Source organism: Phasianus colchicus, chromosome 19 (genome assembly GCF_987193195.1).
Source record: "Phasianus colchicus chromosome 19, bPhaCol1.hap1.1, whole genome shotgun sequence".
NCBI classification, from domain to species: domain Eukaryota; kingdom Metazoa; phylum Chordata; class Aves; order Galliformes; family Phasianidae; genus Phasianus; species Phasianus colchicus.
In genome coordinates, this window is record NC_143454.1 from 12,192,383 (window position 1) to 12,210,563 (window position 18,181).

The 18,181-nt window shown below is 47.6% G+C and overlaps 1 protein-coding gene across 11 annotated transcripts in view; it reads left to right on the plus strand.

The window, feature by feature from the left end:
- The window catches only part of MVB12B (multivesicular body subunit 12B), a 50,491-nt gene that overhangs the window by 19,334 nt on the left and 12,976 nt on the right, over positions 1–18,181 (plus strand). For 10 of the 11 annotated variants that reach the window (XM_090121672.1, XM_090121668.1, XM_090121671.1 and 7 more), the window contains one exon: positions 7,832–7,929. In XM_090121672.1, the coding sequence (XP_089977798.1) occupies positions 7,832–7,929 (98 nt within the window). Of the gene's footprint in view, positions 1–7,831; positions 7,930–15,680; positions 16,318–18,181 lie in introns of those variants that run through there. The other variant, XM_031602007.2, reaches the window with a different exon arrangement.

Consider the following 18,181-nt stretch of genomic DNA (forward strand, 5'->3'; position numbering starts at 1 on the left):
TGCTTGAGTCCTTCTGAGCAATTGTTAACTCTGAATGTAAACTAAACATGTGTAAACTAAACATGAAAAACACGGCACTGAGCTTCTGTACAGCAAATGTGTCTGCTGGGGAGAGCTCCTTACAGCAGGAGGTTTTAGTTTTTATACCGGCAGTGTTTGCTCTGCTGGTCCTTGATGCAGATTGCTGATGGCCGTCAATGGAGGCTCATCAGAGCTTTGTTCTTTGTCAGAAGTTTGACCTCTGCAGCTTGTTACTTGGCAGAACATTGCTTCCTTTCTGTGCTGAGGGATATTATGGCTCACATCAGAGCTGCACAAGGGGGGGCTTTGTTTGATATTCTTACTAGACTGCATGCATTACTTTCTGGCCACTTTTTGGTGTTCCATTCTGCAGGCATCTGTCTTATTGGTCCCTAATGGCTGCAGCAGCGCATCCCAGCAAGGGTGGCACACTGTGCTGTTTTGAGAGGCATCGAGCTCCCTTACTGCCTTTTCTGTCCAAATCCTGTGACAGGCCCTTGGCATTAATGGCAGCCTGGAGAAATGCCTTTGCGGACTTCTGTCCTGGAAAGCTGCTTCTAAAGAGCCATTCCTGTTTACTTAAGTCAGCAGTGAGTACTCAGTGCGAGTACCCTCAGTTCCTCGCACTGTGATGCCTGCAGCCTCCAGTACTAATAGTGCCAGTTCTGCATGTGACTGCATTTTGGTACAGTGGGTAATGCTCCCACAGGAGAGGTGCCAATTCAGCTGGCCTTTGGCATGCTTCTGTTTCATCCAGCCTGCAAGTCAGTGACTGCAGTGTGCGTGTTGGGGCACTGCAGGAATGCACATCAGCAGCATGTAAGCAGTGTCTCAGGGCTCAGACCCTCTCTGGCTCGGGCTCTGCCTGGACTGGCAGGGGCTGCTGTGCAATATCCCCTTCTTCTCCAGTCCACTTGCAGCTGGGTCACTCCTGTGAGCCCGGCGCTGACCTCCCCTTGCTTTGCCCCACGACTCCCGTGGCAGCTGCAGCTCCTGCGCCGTGTGCAGCCCTCCGGGAGCTGCTGAGCACCACCAGCACCGCCGGGCTGCGGCCGTTTGTCAGCTGCGAGCAGATGTCAGTCAGCGCTGCTGAAGGGTGCTTTGCAGTGACAGACATAATTGCACTTAACTTCGTGTGTGGATGTTATCAATCTGTGACAAATACTTTGGGAAATGGAGCACTGTGATTGCGGATGATGTGTCACAGGCGTTCAATCTTCCTCTTGGAGAGACTGGGATTCAGTCACAACTTTTGCTTGTTGATGTCAGGTTTTGAAGATGTCGATTGTCACTGACCCTGGAGCCGCTCCATCACGCCGAGCGCAGGGCTGTCAGCTGCGGCTGGGAGGAGGGAGAGGCGTCTTTGTGCCGGGTGGCCATGGCGGGGCCTGGGCTGCTCCTGGCCTGCAGGGTGAGCCCGCAGCGAGGGGCTGGGCAGCTGCTGCTGGGGCCCAAAGTCTCCATCACCAAGCAGAGAAGTCAGATTTTCAAATTGATTTATTCATGGTGTTTGAACTTTGTCCTGCGGGCTTGGAAAGCGATCAGCGTGTGGCTGCCTGCTGCAGGATGATGATGTGCAAGAGGCGGCAGCTAATAAAGCAGCCGTGTGCCCTGGCTTAGTGGCGCAGCAGCCCCGCTCTGTGCAGTGGGGGAACTGCAGGCAAGGAAGCCTCTGCTTTCCCTGGTTTGTAAGTAGCAACAATAATATTTAGAAGTAACAGTGTTAACTTTTTCTTGAAGCCATTTAGAAGGGTTTTCTTGGAGACTCTGTAGAGAAGAAGGTTCTGAGGTTTCAGCGCTTGCCTGTTCCAGTGAGGAGCACAGCCAGGACTTCAGGAAGCTGCCATTGAGCAAGGACAGCCCCCGCTGGCAGCCTGGTAGCCGGGGTCTGCCTCCGATCCCTCATCTGAATGAAGCACTGCCGCACACAGAGCGCTCTGGGGTAGATGGCTTCGATTTGACTGGAAGCCATTCAGAAACTGCCTGAGAGCTCTGTCAGTCCAGGCCCTCTACAAAGTCTTTCTTTCTGGGTGGAGGTACATTTTTCTGTCAAGTTCTACTCTAGAGCTCTTTTGATGAAACTAATTTGCAGTTAATAAAATATGTTCTTTGATTTGAATGCTCAGATCACTTGAATCATGAAATGGAGACAAATATTCTCATTTTTAAATTATTTACCCTGTTACAGACCAAGGATGGCATCGCAGGCTGTGGATAAAAAGCAGTGAGGCAGGTGTTCAGTTGAACCTTGGAGGAAGTGCCTTGCACAGACCCGCTGCCATAGCAGCAGTGAGAAGCAAACTTGAAGGCAGAAGTGTGTGATGTGTGTATGCTGTGCCTCGTTTGACTGGGTGAGCAGCACTGGCATACACTGATCCAATGTCTGCTCCCCATAAGGAATTTGCTGTGAAGCTACGCTGACCATATGGCTTGCATCCAACTCAGCTGGATGAAGATGTGCAAAAATTGGTTGCAGTCCAATATGTTTTAGTGGCAGAAAACGATGATTAGGAAAAAATGTTTAAACAATATGAGTGGTTTCCAGGCACAAGATTCCCTTGCAGCACTTGAGAAAGAAGAACATGTTCTGCAGTTGGGAGAAGTATGATTAATTTAGCTGATTTTGAGGATGCATTGAAAAATTTTGGGGAGTGCTCTGGGTGAAGAGGCTTCAATATCCTTAGAATCATTTTTCTTTATAAAGCTCTGCTCCTGGTATAGTAATATTCCTGAAGGCATGTTTTCTTTAGGGTGTAGCGTAGGGTCATTAAATATGAACCAAAGGTATTCATTCAAAGAAGCTGTGTTCTCAGTTGTTAAATAACCCCAATGGGGGAAGTGAGCATTTTTTTCCCCTAAAACTTGTATGTTGTTTCCTATTTAATATGATCTCTGCCACTGTTGATTTGTAATCTGTGCTTTCACCCCGAAGTGCATGTGGTTGTGTTCAGATATTTCCTTCTTTAAATCAATCACTTTCACCATTTTCAAAAACATTTTTCGAGTTTATTGCTTTTAGGAAAGTGTTTGGACTGTCATTATTTATTACTGGCAAAGTGCTGACAATGTGCTCTTCCCAGACGAGTCTTTACAAGGGTATTTGCTGGGCACAATGCGGGGCTGCATGCTGGTGGTGCGGGGCAGCGTGGGATTGGCTTGGCGCGGTCCCGGGCTCCGCTCTGATTAATTTGGTGGAATTTCAAGCCCTAGCCCGGAAAACCTGTGCTGCACATAATGTATCTTTTTGGAGAATTTCTGCTGCTTTGCAATTCTACCCTACTGCTTCATTACCAAAGAGCTCATGGCCCTGGGGAGCACGGTGAGGGCTGCAGAAGGCTGTGCTGCTCTGCCCGGAGCGCCGCTGCATGAGCTGCAGCTGGAGGGCTGAGAGCTTGGTGCCGTCCTCTGCCGTAACAGTTTAATGGGCTACAGATCAGACTTTCAAGCAGCATAAATTAAACTTGTTGGTCTTTTTCTATTGTTTGGCAGCTGTTCCATCCTGGTTGCTTATATTCTCTGATCTAAGTTAATCTCCGTGCAGAGGAGCTGCAGCAGCTTCATTCTGTCGAGCCGTACATCCTGGCTGCTGGTCTGCAGGTCGCGCTCCGGTGCGGCTCCATGCAGCCCTGGGGCTGTGGCTGTGGCTGTGGCTGTGGCTGTGGCAGGGCACGGGGCGCCGAGCCCTGCAGTCCCAGGGTGCGGGCATGCAGTGTGCAGCGCTGCCTTGGGCAGGGCAGGACGGGCCTCCTCCTCACTGCTGAGAAAATGAAGTGCTTGAATGTGAAAGTGGAAAGAATCGCTTGCTCCCTTTTTCATTCTCTCACGCGCTCGGGCTTTTATAAAATTTTAATCTGGCTCCACCAGTTCTCATTGATTTTTGGGAAACAGGATATTTTAGTAGTTTGGAATGAGATGAAATGCTTGCAAAGCCCATATGGTGCTTGTTTGAGGCAAAGGGTCAGCAAGGTTTTAGAAAGTATTTAAATATTTGGTTTACACGATTAGAATAGATTGTCTGGAATGGAGTCCATTACCCGAGGTGGTTCCTGCCGCACAGTTTTGTTTTTCACTGCAGTTCTTTGGGGTATGAGGTAGGTGTTCTGGCAGTGCAGGGCCTGAGCACAGTAAAAGTTAAGGGCTGTGAAGAAATGCTGTAGATGGGGTTCTGGACACTGCCAGAGCCATAGGTGTCTGTTGTGGTGGTTTTTGTGAGGCACAGTTTGGAAAATCCATTCTGGTCAAGTGAGCAGTGGTGCAGATGGCCTCCGACCCTGCAGTGAAGCACCCACAGTGCGTTGCGTAGAGGTGGGCTTTTCCTCTACCCACAGGCAGGGCTTTCAAATGGGATTGTGTGTCTTGAGAAGTACAGCCCGACACTAATCACTTGTAGGTGTGTTTTTGTCTTCAGCTTTGTATGTACTTAATCTTTCTGTCCTCGATTTTTCTTGATCTTTGCATAATCCATCCGTTAGGGAAGATGAGCTTTTTAATTTGGGCTATTCCTGTGGGGCTTTGCAGTCCCTGCAGCGCCGTTCTCAGGTTCGCCCAGAAGGCCTTGCCTGAGAGATGGGCATCAGCACGCAGTGCAGATCCGGGTCTGGGGCTGCAGCGTGTGCTCTGTGCAGGTGATGCGGGGCGGCTTCCGAGCTGCTGCCTGATGCCTCTGCTTCATCTCGTCCGGTTGGAGACCAAACGCCTACCACTGTTCTTTTGCTACGTGTTGTCGATATTTTTATACGAATTATGGAGCATCCTTTGATATCTGGAATTTCCCTTTATGCTCTTTTGTTACTTTTTATGAGTACTTTCTCCCTAACTTCAAAAGCCGTTCATCACCTCCGCGCAGACAGTCCCTGATCGCTGGTTTGGAGCTGTTGGCCATTCCTGGGCCTGTTTTATGTGTTTCTCCCTAGAAACATTAAAAAAGGGCCATGATGTATGCAGACCTCAGACCTCCTCTGCTTGCATCCAAGGAGCCTCTCATCGTGTGCTGCTTCTGGTGCTGCTGCATGTAGTTGCTTTCTATTGGTTTAAAAAATAAAAGAAAAACTAAAAGTAAGAGAGCAGTTAAATCTAACCTGGCCTGAATTGTGGTGGTGTGGCTGTTTCTTCCTAAATAATCTGGAAATTATACACAGTGGGAAGGACACATATTTTTAATCCCTCTCTTAACCTGTGCAGGAGCACTGTGCATTCCTGCAGCAGGCACTGCCTGCCCTCCTCTCCTCCTCCTCCTGCTGCTGTGGGACAGCAGCTCCGCTCCCCCTGCTTTTGTGCAAGGGGAGGGCAGAAATCACTTTTTTGGTAGTCCAAAACAAAAAGTAATTGGCACTGGGGTAGTTCACGTGAGTTGCCATTCCTTGACATCAGAGATTCCACTGAAGTACTCATAATTGCTGTTAATATCTTTCAGTGGAAACTTTCTCAGGGAGCGAGCACTGGCGAAGCAGTATTTAACGGCGTGCTGCTGGCATGATAAGAATGCAAATAAGCGTTATTAGCCTAATGATTCTGCTGTCACCATGGCTGTGCAGCAGCAGTGTTGTGAATATGTCATGCAGCACCCGTGAATTTGGAAAGTGTGTCAAAACACAACTTCAATTAGTTTGCTCTAATTATGGCTCTAGAGAGTTCATAACTATATTGCTTCTCATTAAAAGGGGTTTTCTTATATGGACACACACAGCACGTGAAGGGCCGGTGTGGGAGGCAGGAGGGAGCCGGGGCTCCAGGAGCATCCCGGCACCCCGCAGCGCACAGCCCTGCCAGGGGCTCTGGGCACAGCCTTCCAAGAAACCGCCTTGGAGCATCCCTTGGTGCTGAGATGGAGAGCTGGGGAAGGTTTGCTCCGACAAAGGAGCACGGTGGGTGGAGCCCTGCGGTGCACAGGGGCAGCCATGGTGCCGTGGGCTCTGTCCCTGTGTGGCGTGAGCGCGATCCGGCTCTGCAGCACTGGGGAGATGCTCTTGTGCTCGTAGGTGAGCAGCTGGTGAGGGGTTAAAGCAGTAATTGTTTAAATCTTTCAGGCTTTCCTCCCAGTTCTGTGGTAATTTGATGAAGAACTTCACCCTAATTAAATATTCAAATTAGGAATAAGTGTCAATATGGCTTCCCATTGCCTGGAATGATGATTAATTGTATTCAAAACTCTAGTGGCCGCTGTAATCTAAACCAAACCGTTGTTCTTGATTATTTCTGCAACGCATTTACCATGTTTTTGTTTTAAAATTTAAACTAGTAATTGATTTGCCATATGCCGCAGAGCTGCACATACTTTCACAATATGTGTTTAGGAACTTGGGGACTCTGTAATTGGGATTTTCTTGCTTTTCAATGGCAGCCTCTCCTTTTCCTTTTTTTTTTTTTTTTTTTGTCTTCTACAATGCAAAATGATTTGGCTTTCACAGTGCATAAGGAAAATGCATTATGCAGTCAACTTACTGGGTAGTAGAAGTTATATCGATCTTGGCCAAAGTTTGCATTAATTTAAAATAAATTAGATTTTGTTTCCCGTTTTTTCCCTACAATGTCATGCTTTTACAGAAGAGGAGAGGGAGAAAACGAATCTCATTGCAGCAGTCCTTACCTCTGTCTCTCGGCCATGGCCCCACAAGCACAGCCAGGGAGAGGCAATGAAACACCGCAGTGCTGCCTCGGCTCGGAGCGCAGCACTGCAGCTGAGCACCCACACGGTGCTCACATGGTTGTGGCTCTGGGCCGGCAGCAGTGCTGGGCTCGGCACTCGGAGCTGGTTGGCCAGCAGGAGCTGCACATGCAGAAGGGTGGAGCCTCTTGCAGCAGGTGCTGGGATGAACTTCTAAAATACTCTGCTCAGAAATTGACCTTTTCCAAATAGATCTGCTTTGCTTACGTACAGAGTGTTTCCTACTGCTTTGTTTAGTTATGACGAAACCCATCCTCAGTACCAGCAAGAGAATTTCAGAAGATCTTTCTGTTGGCTGTTCTGATGCCTCAGAAAGTGTTTTTGGATACTGCTATTAAAAGAAAAACAAAACGAACAAAAAACCCGAACAAATGAGGAGCCTGCAGTGCCCGCAGGCAGCACTCTTCTGGTTTATAGCACGTCCATGACAAACTGCCTCTGCTGGCAGAGCCCCGTACGGATTCTGTTTTAACAGAATACTGTTAGCCAAATTTGAAAATATTTTCACACCATCTTTTTTGTTAGAATTAGTTCTGGGAAGAACAGCAAATTCAAACTGATCTTTGCTTTTTCTTATTTAATCCACGCTGTTCACCGTCAGCCACATAAAGATCTAAAAATATGTGGTTCTTCACAAAATCTGCTTTCTTAGTAAGGCAGACAGTTTCCAGATGATTTGCTCAAAAGATAAAACCCGCTGACTGAGAACATGGGTCTGATTCCTCCTGGACAATATCCAGAGCTCCTGCAGCTGCGGCACAGAGAGCGGGGTTCCCTGGCAGTGGGCAGTGCTGGGCACCCTGCAGGTGGGCAGCTCTGCTGGTGAGGTGATGGCCACTGCCTTTGCATTTGTGCCAGACTGAGCCCTGCTATGAGCATTGTCATTGCCTGTGGCAATGTGATCCAGAAGATGAATGATAATGTTTTATAAAAATTCACGTGGACCTGAGATCAGTATTAGAAAAATACAGGTTTGAGTTTCAGGGCACACTCGCTGCTGCCTTCAGTAAGGGTGATGGGTAGCATCTGGCCGCTCTGCAGAGGGACAGGGAGAAGGCAGCCCACCTGGGGCACCTTGGGAGCCATGTCGGCCAATGGGGGCATCTTCTGCTCTGCAGTAATTTTGTCTCCCTTTCTCTTCTTCAGGCATATCTCACTGACGCTTCCTGCTAGCTTTCGAGGCAAAAGTCACAGCAGCCGCCTGGACTTGGAGCACCAGCACTCAAACCTGTATGCCATATCAGGTAAGCTGGCGCACGCTGTGGTTTCTCTGCTTCTCAGTAACCAGAAGGTTAACCAAGTTAAAGCAGACTTGTTTGCATGAATGGCAGGTGGGTGGTGTCTGTGAAATGCACCCCAGATCTGTGCAGGTGCCATTTAAGCATTGAGCACCAGGAATGCAGAGAGACCACAAAACACCTGGGCAGGAGTGTTGTTAGTAGTGAGCATTACAGACTGAGGAGATGGCAGCCATCAGGGAGGGATGCAGCTGCCCAAGGTGGCTCCAGGTGAGAGCGCTGGTGAAAGCAGCACTGGCTCAAACCTTGCTTCTCAGCTTTTTCATGACCTTCACTGGTGAGTTGTGTCAGACATCTCAGCACATGTCCTGGGAGGCTCATCCTGCATTGCAAGGATGAGTTTTCATTCATGCAGTTCTTTGCTATGTGCAGCATACTTGTTAAAAACAAGTGATGTTAGGGCAAATTTGAAATCAGATGTGGAGATGAAGTTTGATGAAACTAGAATGAAATTAGAATACAGGTTGTTCTACTTTACTTTTAAGAACTATGTGCTCTCTCTAGCTGTGACACTCTCCATTTGCTAATCCAGGCTGGTATGCTAATGCTGGAGCTGGTGATAGCTTCCAGATGCTGATGTGGAACTGCCTATGAATATTCTTGCTGGTTTTTATTTTTACGTAGTCTGTAGGGAAGATGTGTGTTTAAATAGCGTGCTGAGGCTCAAGCCCAAACCTCTGCGTATGTGGATGTAGGTAATTTTTTACTGTGCTTCAGGACCACATGGTGGGTTTGTTTTGGAACTAAGGTCCCCTTTGAGCTGTCCCTGACAGCTCTGCTCTTCTGAAAAGGTTCTGCCTTGAAGTGCATGATTCCTTGGAAGATGAGAATGCTGAGAAGGACTGCAGCATGCTGCTGGGGCCCAGCACAAAAAGGCAGGGATACTCTACAGAGCTGCACTTCAGAGTCTCTCACTCCTGCAAGTGCTGAGAGCTCTGCACTCTGGAAGCTATTCACAAAGCGCAGCAAAAGGACTTTGGGCTCTGCAGACTAAAGAAGAGTGTTACGTGCAGCTGTTGCACAGGAGTACGTTTCACCTGCCTGTCCTCTTATGGGGCAATCTTTTACTCTAGTTCAGCTCAGCAGTGCAGGAGATTTTTCCTCAAAATTCATTATTTTTGAGGACTGTTACACCTGAACAAATATTGTTATAGCCACAGTAGAAACACACTTAGTAGCAGTTTTCTCTTTGTTACAACATTTTGCAAGGGGAGAAAAATACTTGCTTTAGACCTGACTGTCAAAATCTAATGAAAGCGAGCTCCATTCACCTGGCTGGAGTGGATTCTCAGGAAAGCTTGGAAACCTAGAAGCAGCAGCAGTGGATTTGGTGGGCTGTACAGTAAGTACTGCTTGTGCGTGATCATAGAAGAGATGGTGGCAAAAATGTTCCATTCACAGGTCCTTTCCATTAATAGTGAGTGACACTTCTTACATGGGAACATGGCACTAATTCATGTACCATAATCAAAGGGTTATTTAAGAGGTAATCTCTGACTGAAACTGCAGCTTCAGGTTCCTAAATAGACAGAATGTAACAGTGGCATAATTCTTGTCAGTACTAGTTTTTCTTGTTACTTTCCTGCCCTAATAGATTTAGAAATGTAAGGGTAAGCACGTTCTGTTCTCATGCTCACGAGGCCATCCTGCACAGAGGATGGCAGAGCTGTGTTTTGTCTTCTGATACAGCATCAAAAGCACTGGTGGAGGCAGCACTTCCGCTTGAGAGTTGCTGGGCATGACTCTGCCTCTGGGACTGCCTCTGCTTGCAGATGAGCAGCCTGGAAAAACAACCCGTTCTGCAAATATCCGGAATGTCTTACAGGATGGTTACAGGCAAAGCATAAAAAAGACCTACAAAACTAGGCATGGCAACAGTGCTCTGGATTTGCAAAGACATTTCACTCAAAGTGTATGGCTGGGTGTGTTCCCCCACACTGCACTTCTCCCCGGGCGTGCTGTTACACAGGTTGTTGTGCATACCGTGGTGTAATGGCTATTGCAGCTGGGGGACAATTCTGAAGAAACGCTTTTGTCATGCGAAACATCCTTTGTGTTGGCAGGGATCTTAGTTTGCACCTCCTGATCGCTGCAGCCTTGTCAGCAGCTGTGATGAGGTGCTGGGACAATTCCCTCTGCGGACTTAAACCATACCGAGGCAGATTAACCCCAAGGCATGTAGTGGAAACCATTCAGAAGTTTCCTGTTGTGTAGGAGCAGTTCTCAGCCAGTCCCTTTTATCCGTGCTGCAGTGTTGGTGTCTCACTGCAGTGCCATGGCAACAGGAAATTGATGAGCACTTCCACACTGCTGCCCTGAGTGCTGCCAGGCCAGGGTTTGGGGGCTACCTGGCGTGCAGGGAGGTGGTGGGGGGAGTGGTGGGGAGCAGACCTTGCTGATGTGCACCCGAGCTGCTGGCTCCCCCTCTTGGCTCCTGGCAAAATGGAAGGCTCCTGGTTCTGGCTGAAGGAAACAAAAGCCTTTATGGGCAGCCTTTTATCTCCTAGTTCTGGTGTTGCCTTGGTCTGAATTGTGCTAAGAAGGGGATAGGATATCTAGAGAAAGAGCTGCAGAGGAGCTGAAGGTCTGTGCTGTGGGCTCAGCATTGTCCTGGCATGTGACACTGGAGAGGACTCGGCCTGTTGTGGTGAGTGAGGGGAGCAGCCTGTCCTGTGTCTCAACATACGTGTTGGTAGAAATTGCCATATCCCCACTGGAACCGTCCTGTGCTCCTCTGTGCATGTAATGTGATTACTATTGCAAAGTTGGAGTCAAGGAAATAATGGTCCTGAAAGCAGTAATTACAGCTTTTGGCCATCCCGGTGTCATTTCCAGTCTTGGCAACTGGGTGACCAGGGGATGTCCTGACTGCACCGCAGATGATGAGCCTGCCCTTGGCAGGATGCTGAGGCGAGACCCACACCTCCAAGCCTGCAATGCAGAACTGCTGCAGGAGGAGCTGCAATAGACCTGATGCTGCTGGGATCGTGGTGCTGCAAGAGCGCAGTGCTGAGGGCTGACAGGTGTAATATGCATGTTCCAATGGGCAGCAACTGGAAGAAGAATATCCTGCTCTAGGCAGTCCTATCAGCAGGCATTGCTTGGTATTTCACAGGACAGACTTTCTTCATGGCCTTCAGCTTAATTAAGATGTTGTTGTGACTACATACTGCCTTCATTTCAGGCTGCTTGCTGCTTTGCCTTATTGGAGCCACAAGGATGAAGGGAGAAGGGAGCACTCACAGGCAGCTGCTGATGTTAACACATAGGGAAAATTCCTGAATGAAGTGAAAAATTATTTATAATAATGGTACTCAAATAGAAGGGAAATAAGTCACTTTAAGGGTATATAAATTTTTATGATAGTATATAAACAGCCATAGCTTGCCTTGTCTCCCATCTATCCCTGCAGAGAATGAGGGCAACATCTAGCATAAAGAAAAATATAATAAGAAAACAAAGAAATGAATGGGAAGAGCTAGAGGATTGATTGCTTGGTGTATTTGTATATCCTGATGTAAGAGGTGCTGCTGACAGGTGGCCAGGTTTCTTCTGTACAGAACCATGTGTGCGCTGTCAGGGCGGTGCGAGCAGCCTTGTTCCGATTGATGAATTGCCTGCTTTCTTGATTAAACCTTCCGTCACTTAAGAAACAAAAAGGCTGTGTTTGGATGGCAGAGTGGGACACGTCAAAAAAATCTGTCTGCTTTACCTTTGTGCAGATGTTGGGCACAGACTGTAACATGTATTATTAAAATGAATGTGGCATTTACTGTGCATTATTTCTTTCCTGGGAGAAAGGACCTGTAAATTATATGCTAATAATCAGCTTTAACCCTTTCAGAAACCAAGAGATGGCAGTGTGAATATTCTTGCAGGCCTTGCTAATTGGATGGTCCTTAGTGCCAGTGCAGCTCTCTGAAGTTAATCACAGTGTGTGTCAGGGCAGGATGCCACTGCATTGTGAGTCTCACCTGCAGGAAGTGCTGTGCTGTGTGAGTGCCAGCGAGCAAAGCCTGGCGGTGGATGTTGAGCTGCCAGGGCTGTGCTGGGGGCAGCGATGCAGGCCTGCTGGCGGGGCAGGCTGTGACTGCAGCTCCCAACTTCCTGCACCACTCCAGGTTTGGTTTTACTTGAGTTGCTCTGACCTGCAAGCTGGGCATACGTGACCAAGTTGCCATCTCGAGAAAAGAATTAGGGATGGAGCAAGGCCTTAGCATTCCTTTTGGAGCACGTGGCAGGATGTTGTTGGACAACTAGTTGCTGAGCTTGCAGAATGAGGTTTCCACCTGCTCAGCCATGGGCTCTGTCTGGCACCGTGCCTCCTGCTCTGCAGTTCCTTGCTCATGGGGGGATGAGGCCCCTGCTGGCACCACGCATGCCCTGCTGGCAGCGCCCCGGCTCTGCTGTGAGGCTTTCTGCTGCTGGCTCCTGAGTCCTGCTGCAGGAGGGTGTCTGTGGGTACTGCTGCCTGTTCTGACTGCCTCGTATACGAAGTCTGTGTGTACCTTCTGGATTCTGATGCTCTCAGACTGTCAAGACAGAAATTGCATTGCATGAACTGCCCCCATCAGAATATGTGTATACAAAATAATTAGAGCCTCTTTGACCAATCTTGTATTTGAAACAAGTGCACAAATGTCTGAATGCTGCTCCACCTGTCACCTTCTGGGCAGGAACCTGACTTCCATCATGTCACCCTCTGACTCTGCAGGTTTCTGCTCTGGCATTGCCTGGAGATAACAAGGTGATCTGCTCCCCTTGGATGTGACCAAATTTCATTTATTTTGAGCATTTAAATATGGAAGCTGCACTGAAAAAAGACGACACAGAGTATGCTTTGCTGCCTGTTAGTGTACAGTGTTTCAAATGACCCTTGCTGCTTTGTGGCTTCTAGCCATGTCACTACTGCAGCCCCTCATGTGTGGCTCCTGGAGGTGCTGAGCTGTGCAACGGGCAGGGCTGCATCATGGAGCTGCTGGGACTGGGGACCCCAACCCCTGCAACACATGGAGGGTTTGGGAACATGCTGTGATGTGTAATGCAGAGCTCCGAAGGCAGCGGAGAATGGAAACTGCTGATAATGAGCTGGAAAAACATGAAAGCTAGTGAATTCCTGGAGGGAAGGAAGTTACTTTCCTGTGTTGGATAATACCGATGTTAGAAAGAGGACTTGTCATTTTTTTATAGGTAGATTTCTTTGCAGAATTTATTTTACATGTTGCTCTTATGCAGCATGATCCCCTCCTTTCTGAGCTGCATCTCTTACAGCAGGCCCAGTTCTGATGCCCTGTTCCAGATCGGCCCACAGCCCAGCCCCAGAGCACCGCATGGCACACGGCACATAGAGGAAAAGTGAGGAACAGTGGTCTATCTACATCAAGAAGTGGGAGAAAAGTTACAGGCTTTGCTACATTTCTGTGCCCATGTGTCAACTTCTTTCTGGTTGCAAAATATCAGGTTATCTATGCTACAACTGCCACTTACTTCTCTTCAATGTGCATTTTCTTTTAAAAGATACTGTATCTTTTATCTGGATGTAATGAGGACAGACGTTTTAATCAGAGGTTAGTCATTTATTTTTGCAAACTATTGTTTTCCTTCATCATTTTTGTAGATAATTAAATGGTTCGCTTGGCACAGTGTGTCTGCTTTATTAAAACAGGTAATTTTGAAAAAAAAGAAAGATGGTATTTTTTGGTTCACTGCACAAGAATTGCTTTTATCTTCATCTTCCTGTGTAGTTTCTGGTGGCTCTGCAATCCCCTCCTATGTTGGAGCACGTTGGTACGCCCAGCTCTGCTCTGCAGAGGGGAGGCCCTGTGCTACATTTTGCTGTCGATCCAGATTCCCAGTGCATTCGTTGCACTTCTTAAGAATCAAAGCAGAACTAAATTTATTTTTTGTGGCACTGAATTTTAATCAGAACGGTCCAAAAGCAGACAAGTTGTGACACAAGCTTTATTCTGCACTGAAACCTCTTTGCTGGGCTGGGATTAAAGTCAGCCCGTTCTCCTGCCCTGCAATTCCCAGTCTCTGGACTTAGAGAGCTGGATAATCATCAAAACACAAAAGGCTCTATTAATAACCAGCCGTGCGGGGAAACTGAAGGCTGATGTGAAGTGCTGCAGCTGCGTCTTCCAGGCAGGGAGATGTGGTGCTTAATGCTGTGTTTAATGGGATTCAGAGGAGTGTTTGTGGTGGGCTCAGCTCGGCTGTGCCTGTTGTGGTGGGACAGGCGCTGGGCTCGGCCCGCATGCTGTGTTCTGCTTAACCTGGTCTGGTCCAGAGCCGCATCCTTTATCTTCCCCATCCCATCTATGCATAGTGGTACGGGTGCAGGAGGTGTCGGCTGCAGCACTGCTCTTTTCCATGCCCGTGTGCCATCACCGACCGCTGCGGGAAGCGCTGCGCCTTCGTTCTCTTCTGTCCTGGGCTCCGCTGCGTACCAGGGCCATGCGCCTGCTCCCAGGGATGCTGGGGGGGTCTGGCAGCTGCAGGATGGCAGTGGTGGTGCTGGGGGTCCCGTGGTGATGCAGAATGGCAGTGGTGGTGTTGGGGGTCCCGTGGTGATGCAAGATGGCAGTGGTGGTGCTGGGGGTCCCGAGGTGATGCAGGATGGCAGTGGTGGTGCTGGGGGTCCCGTGGTGATGCAGGTACCCCATGGCAGCGCAGCTCACAGTGGTTTCTGTGCAGTGCGACCTCCAGGCGCTGCGCCGTGTTTGTTTTGCTTTTCTGAGTGCCGTAGTTCCATTTTTTTAAAATAGGAAGCTGCTCTGTGGTTTGGATATTTAAACAGTTATTAACCGAATGACAATTAACAGATTGCACCGACAGATTTTCTTTTCAGAACCTCTGAAATCGAGTACAGTTTGCAAAACTATCGCGGCACAGTAATGACAATGAATTTTGATTTCCCGGAACTGATATTAGACTCCTTATTAAACTATGTGCATCTGCTTTTAATTTACTCCAAATAATTGGAAAATGCAATGAAGCTTTCCAATTAAAGCATGGCTTTATGCTGTTTAATAATACCCCCATAATATTATAGCTTACGAAGTGACAGGTGAGTTGGTGTATGAATAAAACATAAAGGCGGCAATAAGGGACAGAAAACCGGAGACAGTTGTTGGGGATTTTAAATGCTGGATGTAATTTGCATATATTAATCTCTTCTTTTCAGCCTTATCAGGCGTTCTTCAGTATTTGAAGTTAAAATAGCGCTGACAGGCGGGAGTACGCTTAGTTTTTTCAAGGATTTATTACTTGTATAATTTCTGATCTTTAATAAGCAGATATGACTGATCCTCATAGTTCTATAGAAATCGGTTAATTGTTCCAGATGGCGTGTACTGATTATGCAAAATTACTTTTCACACCATTTTTTTTTTTTCTGATGGAGTTTGGAGTAAAATTAAATTTTTTATAGCTTTCTTATCATGCTGTTTTACAGTGGTTTTCGCACAGAAGTTGAATTTAATCTACTATATTACATTGACCAGCAGAGTTATTCTAATGTAGCATTTTCTGATTTGACAAAGAATAATAGAACACATCGCTCATTGTTCGCTACTGTGCTGCTAATAAAAAGGCGTTCTAGTGCAGAAAACCAGGCTGTTATTTATGAAGAATGCTTAATTTGCACCGTTAAAAATGCAGAATTGTTACAGTGAGATGTTCTCTCTTTTGGATAGAAGACGCAGGCAGAACAAATAAAAACAGTCTCGTCGCTGCAGATTCCCTGACGCTGGAGGATCTCTCAGGGCCGACTGCAGGCAGCGCTGGGAGGTGTGTCCCCATCATCCGGGGATGGATCTCAGTGGCGTCATTTCGTAATCCCTGAGGTGGGCCATCCCTGTGTCAGAGCCATCCCAGCACTACCCCTGGTGCCCTGCAGGCCGTGGCGGAGGGCTGAGGTGCAGACCCAGCCTGGGCCATCCTGTCCTGCTGCTGCTCCTCGCAAACAGAGCAGCCGCTGATGAAGACGCAGCCTTGTGGTGAACGGAATTAAAATCTGCTGTTAAGTTAGGAAAGTGGGGATACAGCAAACGGACTTTTGGAAAGAGTGCTTATTTCTAACTCTGTAGAAGGAAGACGAGTAATTAACTCAGCCATTAGAAATCCCAGGATTTCTCTCATCTCCTGCGGAACAAGAAAATTGTCTGCGTATACTTTTATATGTGTACAAATAATATATAGGAAAGCAAGTAATGGCATAAATCAGGAATGATTAGAAAATATTTGTTCTAATGAAGTAATAATTTGGTAGTAATGCTTTTCATCAGCATAGCTTAAGGCTACATTAAGTGGACAGACTTTATATGGATTCTCTAATTTTAATCTCCAAAATGCTATCTAATGTCTCATTAAGACTCGCATATAATGTATCTTAAGTACAGTCATTAAATATAGTTTAGGGAGATTTATGTTCAGATATTGCTTAAAGATGTTTTAATAGGCCCATTTACTCTGATGATATTAATGAGCTCTTAACACATATTAAGCTTCTAAAACTGGGAGCATTCCTCTCGCAGTGACAAAACAGCGTGCACTGGGGCCCGGTGGCACAGCCGCGTTGCGGGGCTGCAGTCGCCCCAGGGCTGTGCTGCTGTGGGCGGTGGGGCTGGGAGGTGCCACGGGTCTGTGTGTGTACTGCAGTAAATAACGAGGGCTTTTAAGGACTGAGCCAGGCACGGCCGTGATTCATACAGCCCGCAGTTTTGATCGTTTCAAGTCGGTGCAGGAATTGTAATTACGTTTAATACAAACTGCTTGTTCCCATATTGTCGCTTTAGTTCCAACTCCACAAGTTATTGCAAACAAAATTCTCCGGTTTCATCACTCGGCTCTTCTTAAAGAATCCTTCTGAGTTCAGAGACTCTTCTAATTACTAAATTGGTTTGTTAGGAGGAGATAATAGCAAATTTCTTCTTTTCGTAATTGGACACTTCTTCCCTGTAGGCTAATGTATGCTCAGCACTCGCATGCACAATAAGCCGTGCTTTTGAGAAGCCATAACTAGCTAATAAGTGCCGCGGTGTCATCAGAGAGTAATGGTTTGCTGATTAGCATAATTAATGACAAATGGTGGTGTGGAGCTGGCGGATTGGTTTAGCAGATGATGAATGTGTTGCAGCCGCCACTGAATCCTGCCAAAGTCCCCTGGCTGCCAGCCGCCCGCTGCCGGCGGGCAGAGCCCTATGGCTGGGGCTGGCACAGGGCATGGGCACAGCTCTGAGCACGGCTGCCCCACTGCAGCAGTGCTGAGCACACAGGGGCAGCTGAGGCACTGCAGTGAGCTGTGTCAGGCACCCTGTGGAGGGCGGGAGGGAGCTGCCCAGGTCTGTCTGTGCTACGAGATGGGTGCGTTTTTCTGTGACTTGATTAATCAGCGCTGATTTGCATTCGCACATGAGACTGATAAAAATGGAGTTACCTTTTCACCTTTAAAGGGGAGGAGGGATTATTTCTAGGTTGTGTCTTTTTTAAGTGATAAGCAACTCTTTTACCAGTAAGGATGAAAATACTTAATTTGCATTAGCAAAAGAAGCTAATTATTATATAGTTAATTAGCATCTGGAAATGAGGATTATCTTAATTACAAAGCACAATTTCCTTAATAGCTACAAAACTGTAAGTTTGATCTGTGTGGAGATTGGTGACTATTATTATGTAATTAGTGATCATATTAATGGTGCAGTGTATTTAGATATAATTTGCATATGCAAATGAAATTCACCCGATAGAAATATGTGGCTCGGCTAATGGCTCCAAGCACTCAAAAACTGAATTACATCAGGAGGTGAGGTCCCGGCCAGCTGCATGGCACCACTGTGCCCCCAGCCCCAGCTCAGCCGCACTGCAGCTGCCGACAGCTGGGCACCGCCTCGTGCAGCACCGCTCTGCGCCTCCCTGCAGCGCCCTGCTGCACGCAGTGCTGGGTGCAGGACTGGTGCCTCCTGCAGTAGCAGCCCCTCCCCTCTGTTTTTACAAAAAGCCATACATATGTCAGCTAAGGGGAATCAAAGCTTGCAGGGCCAGAGCCCCTAACAAAAGGTATTGTGTTCCTTTACTGTGCCCTGGCCCCAACCTGCAGTACTGCAAATGGCTGAGGTGCCAAGAACATGAGTGCTGGAGGAAGCAGTCTGCCCCAGGCAGGATGTTTCTCTCATCAAGGGGGGAAATTTACAGCCAC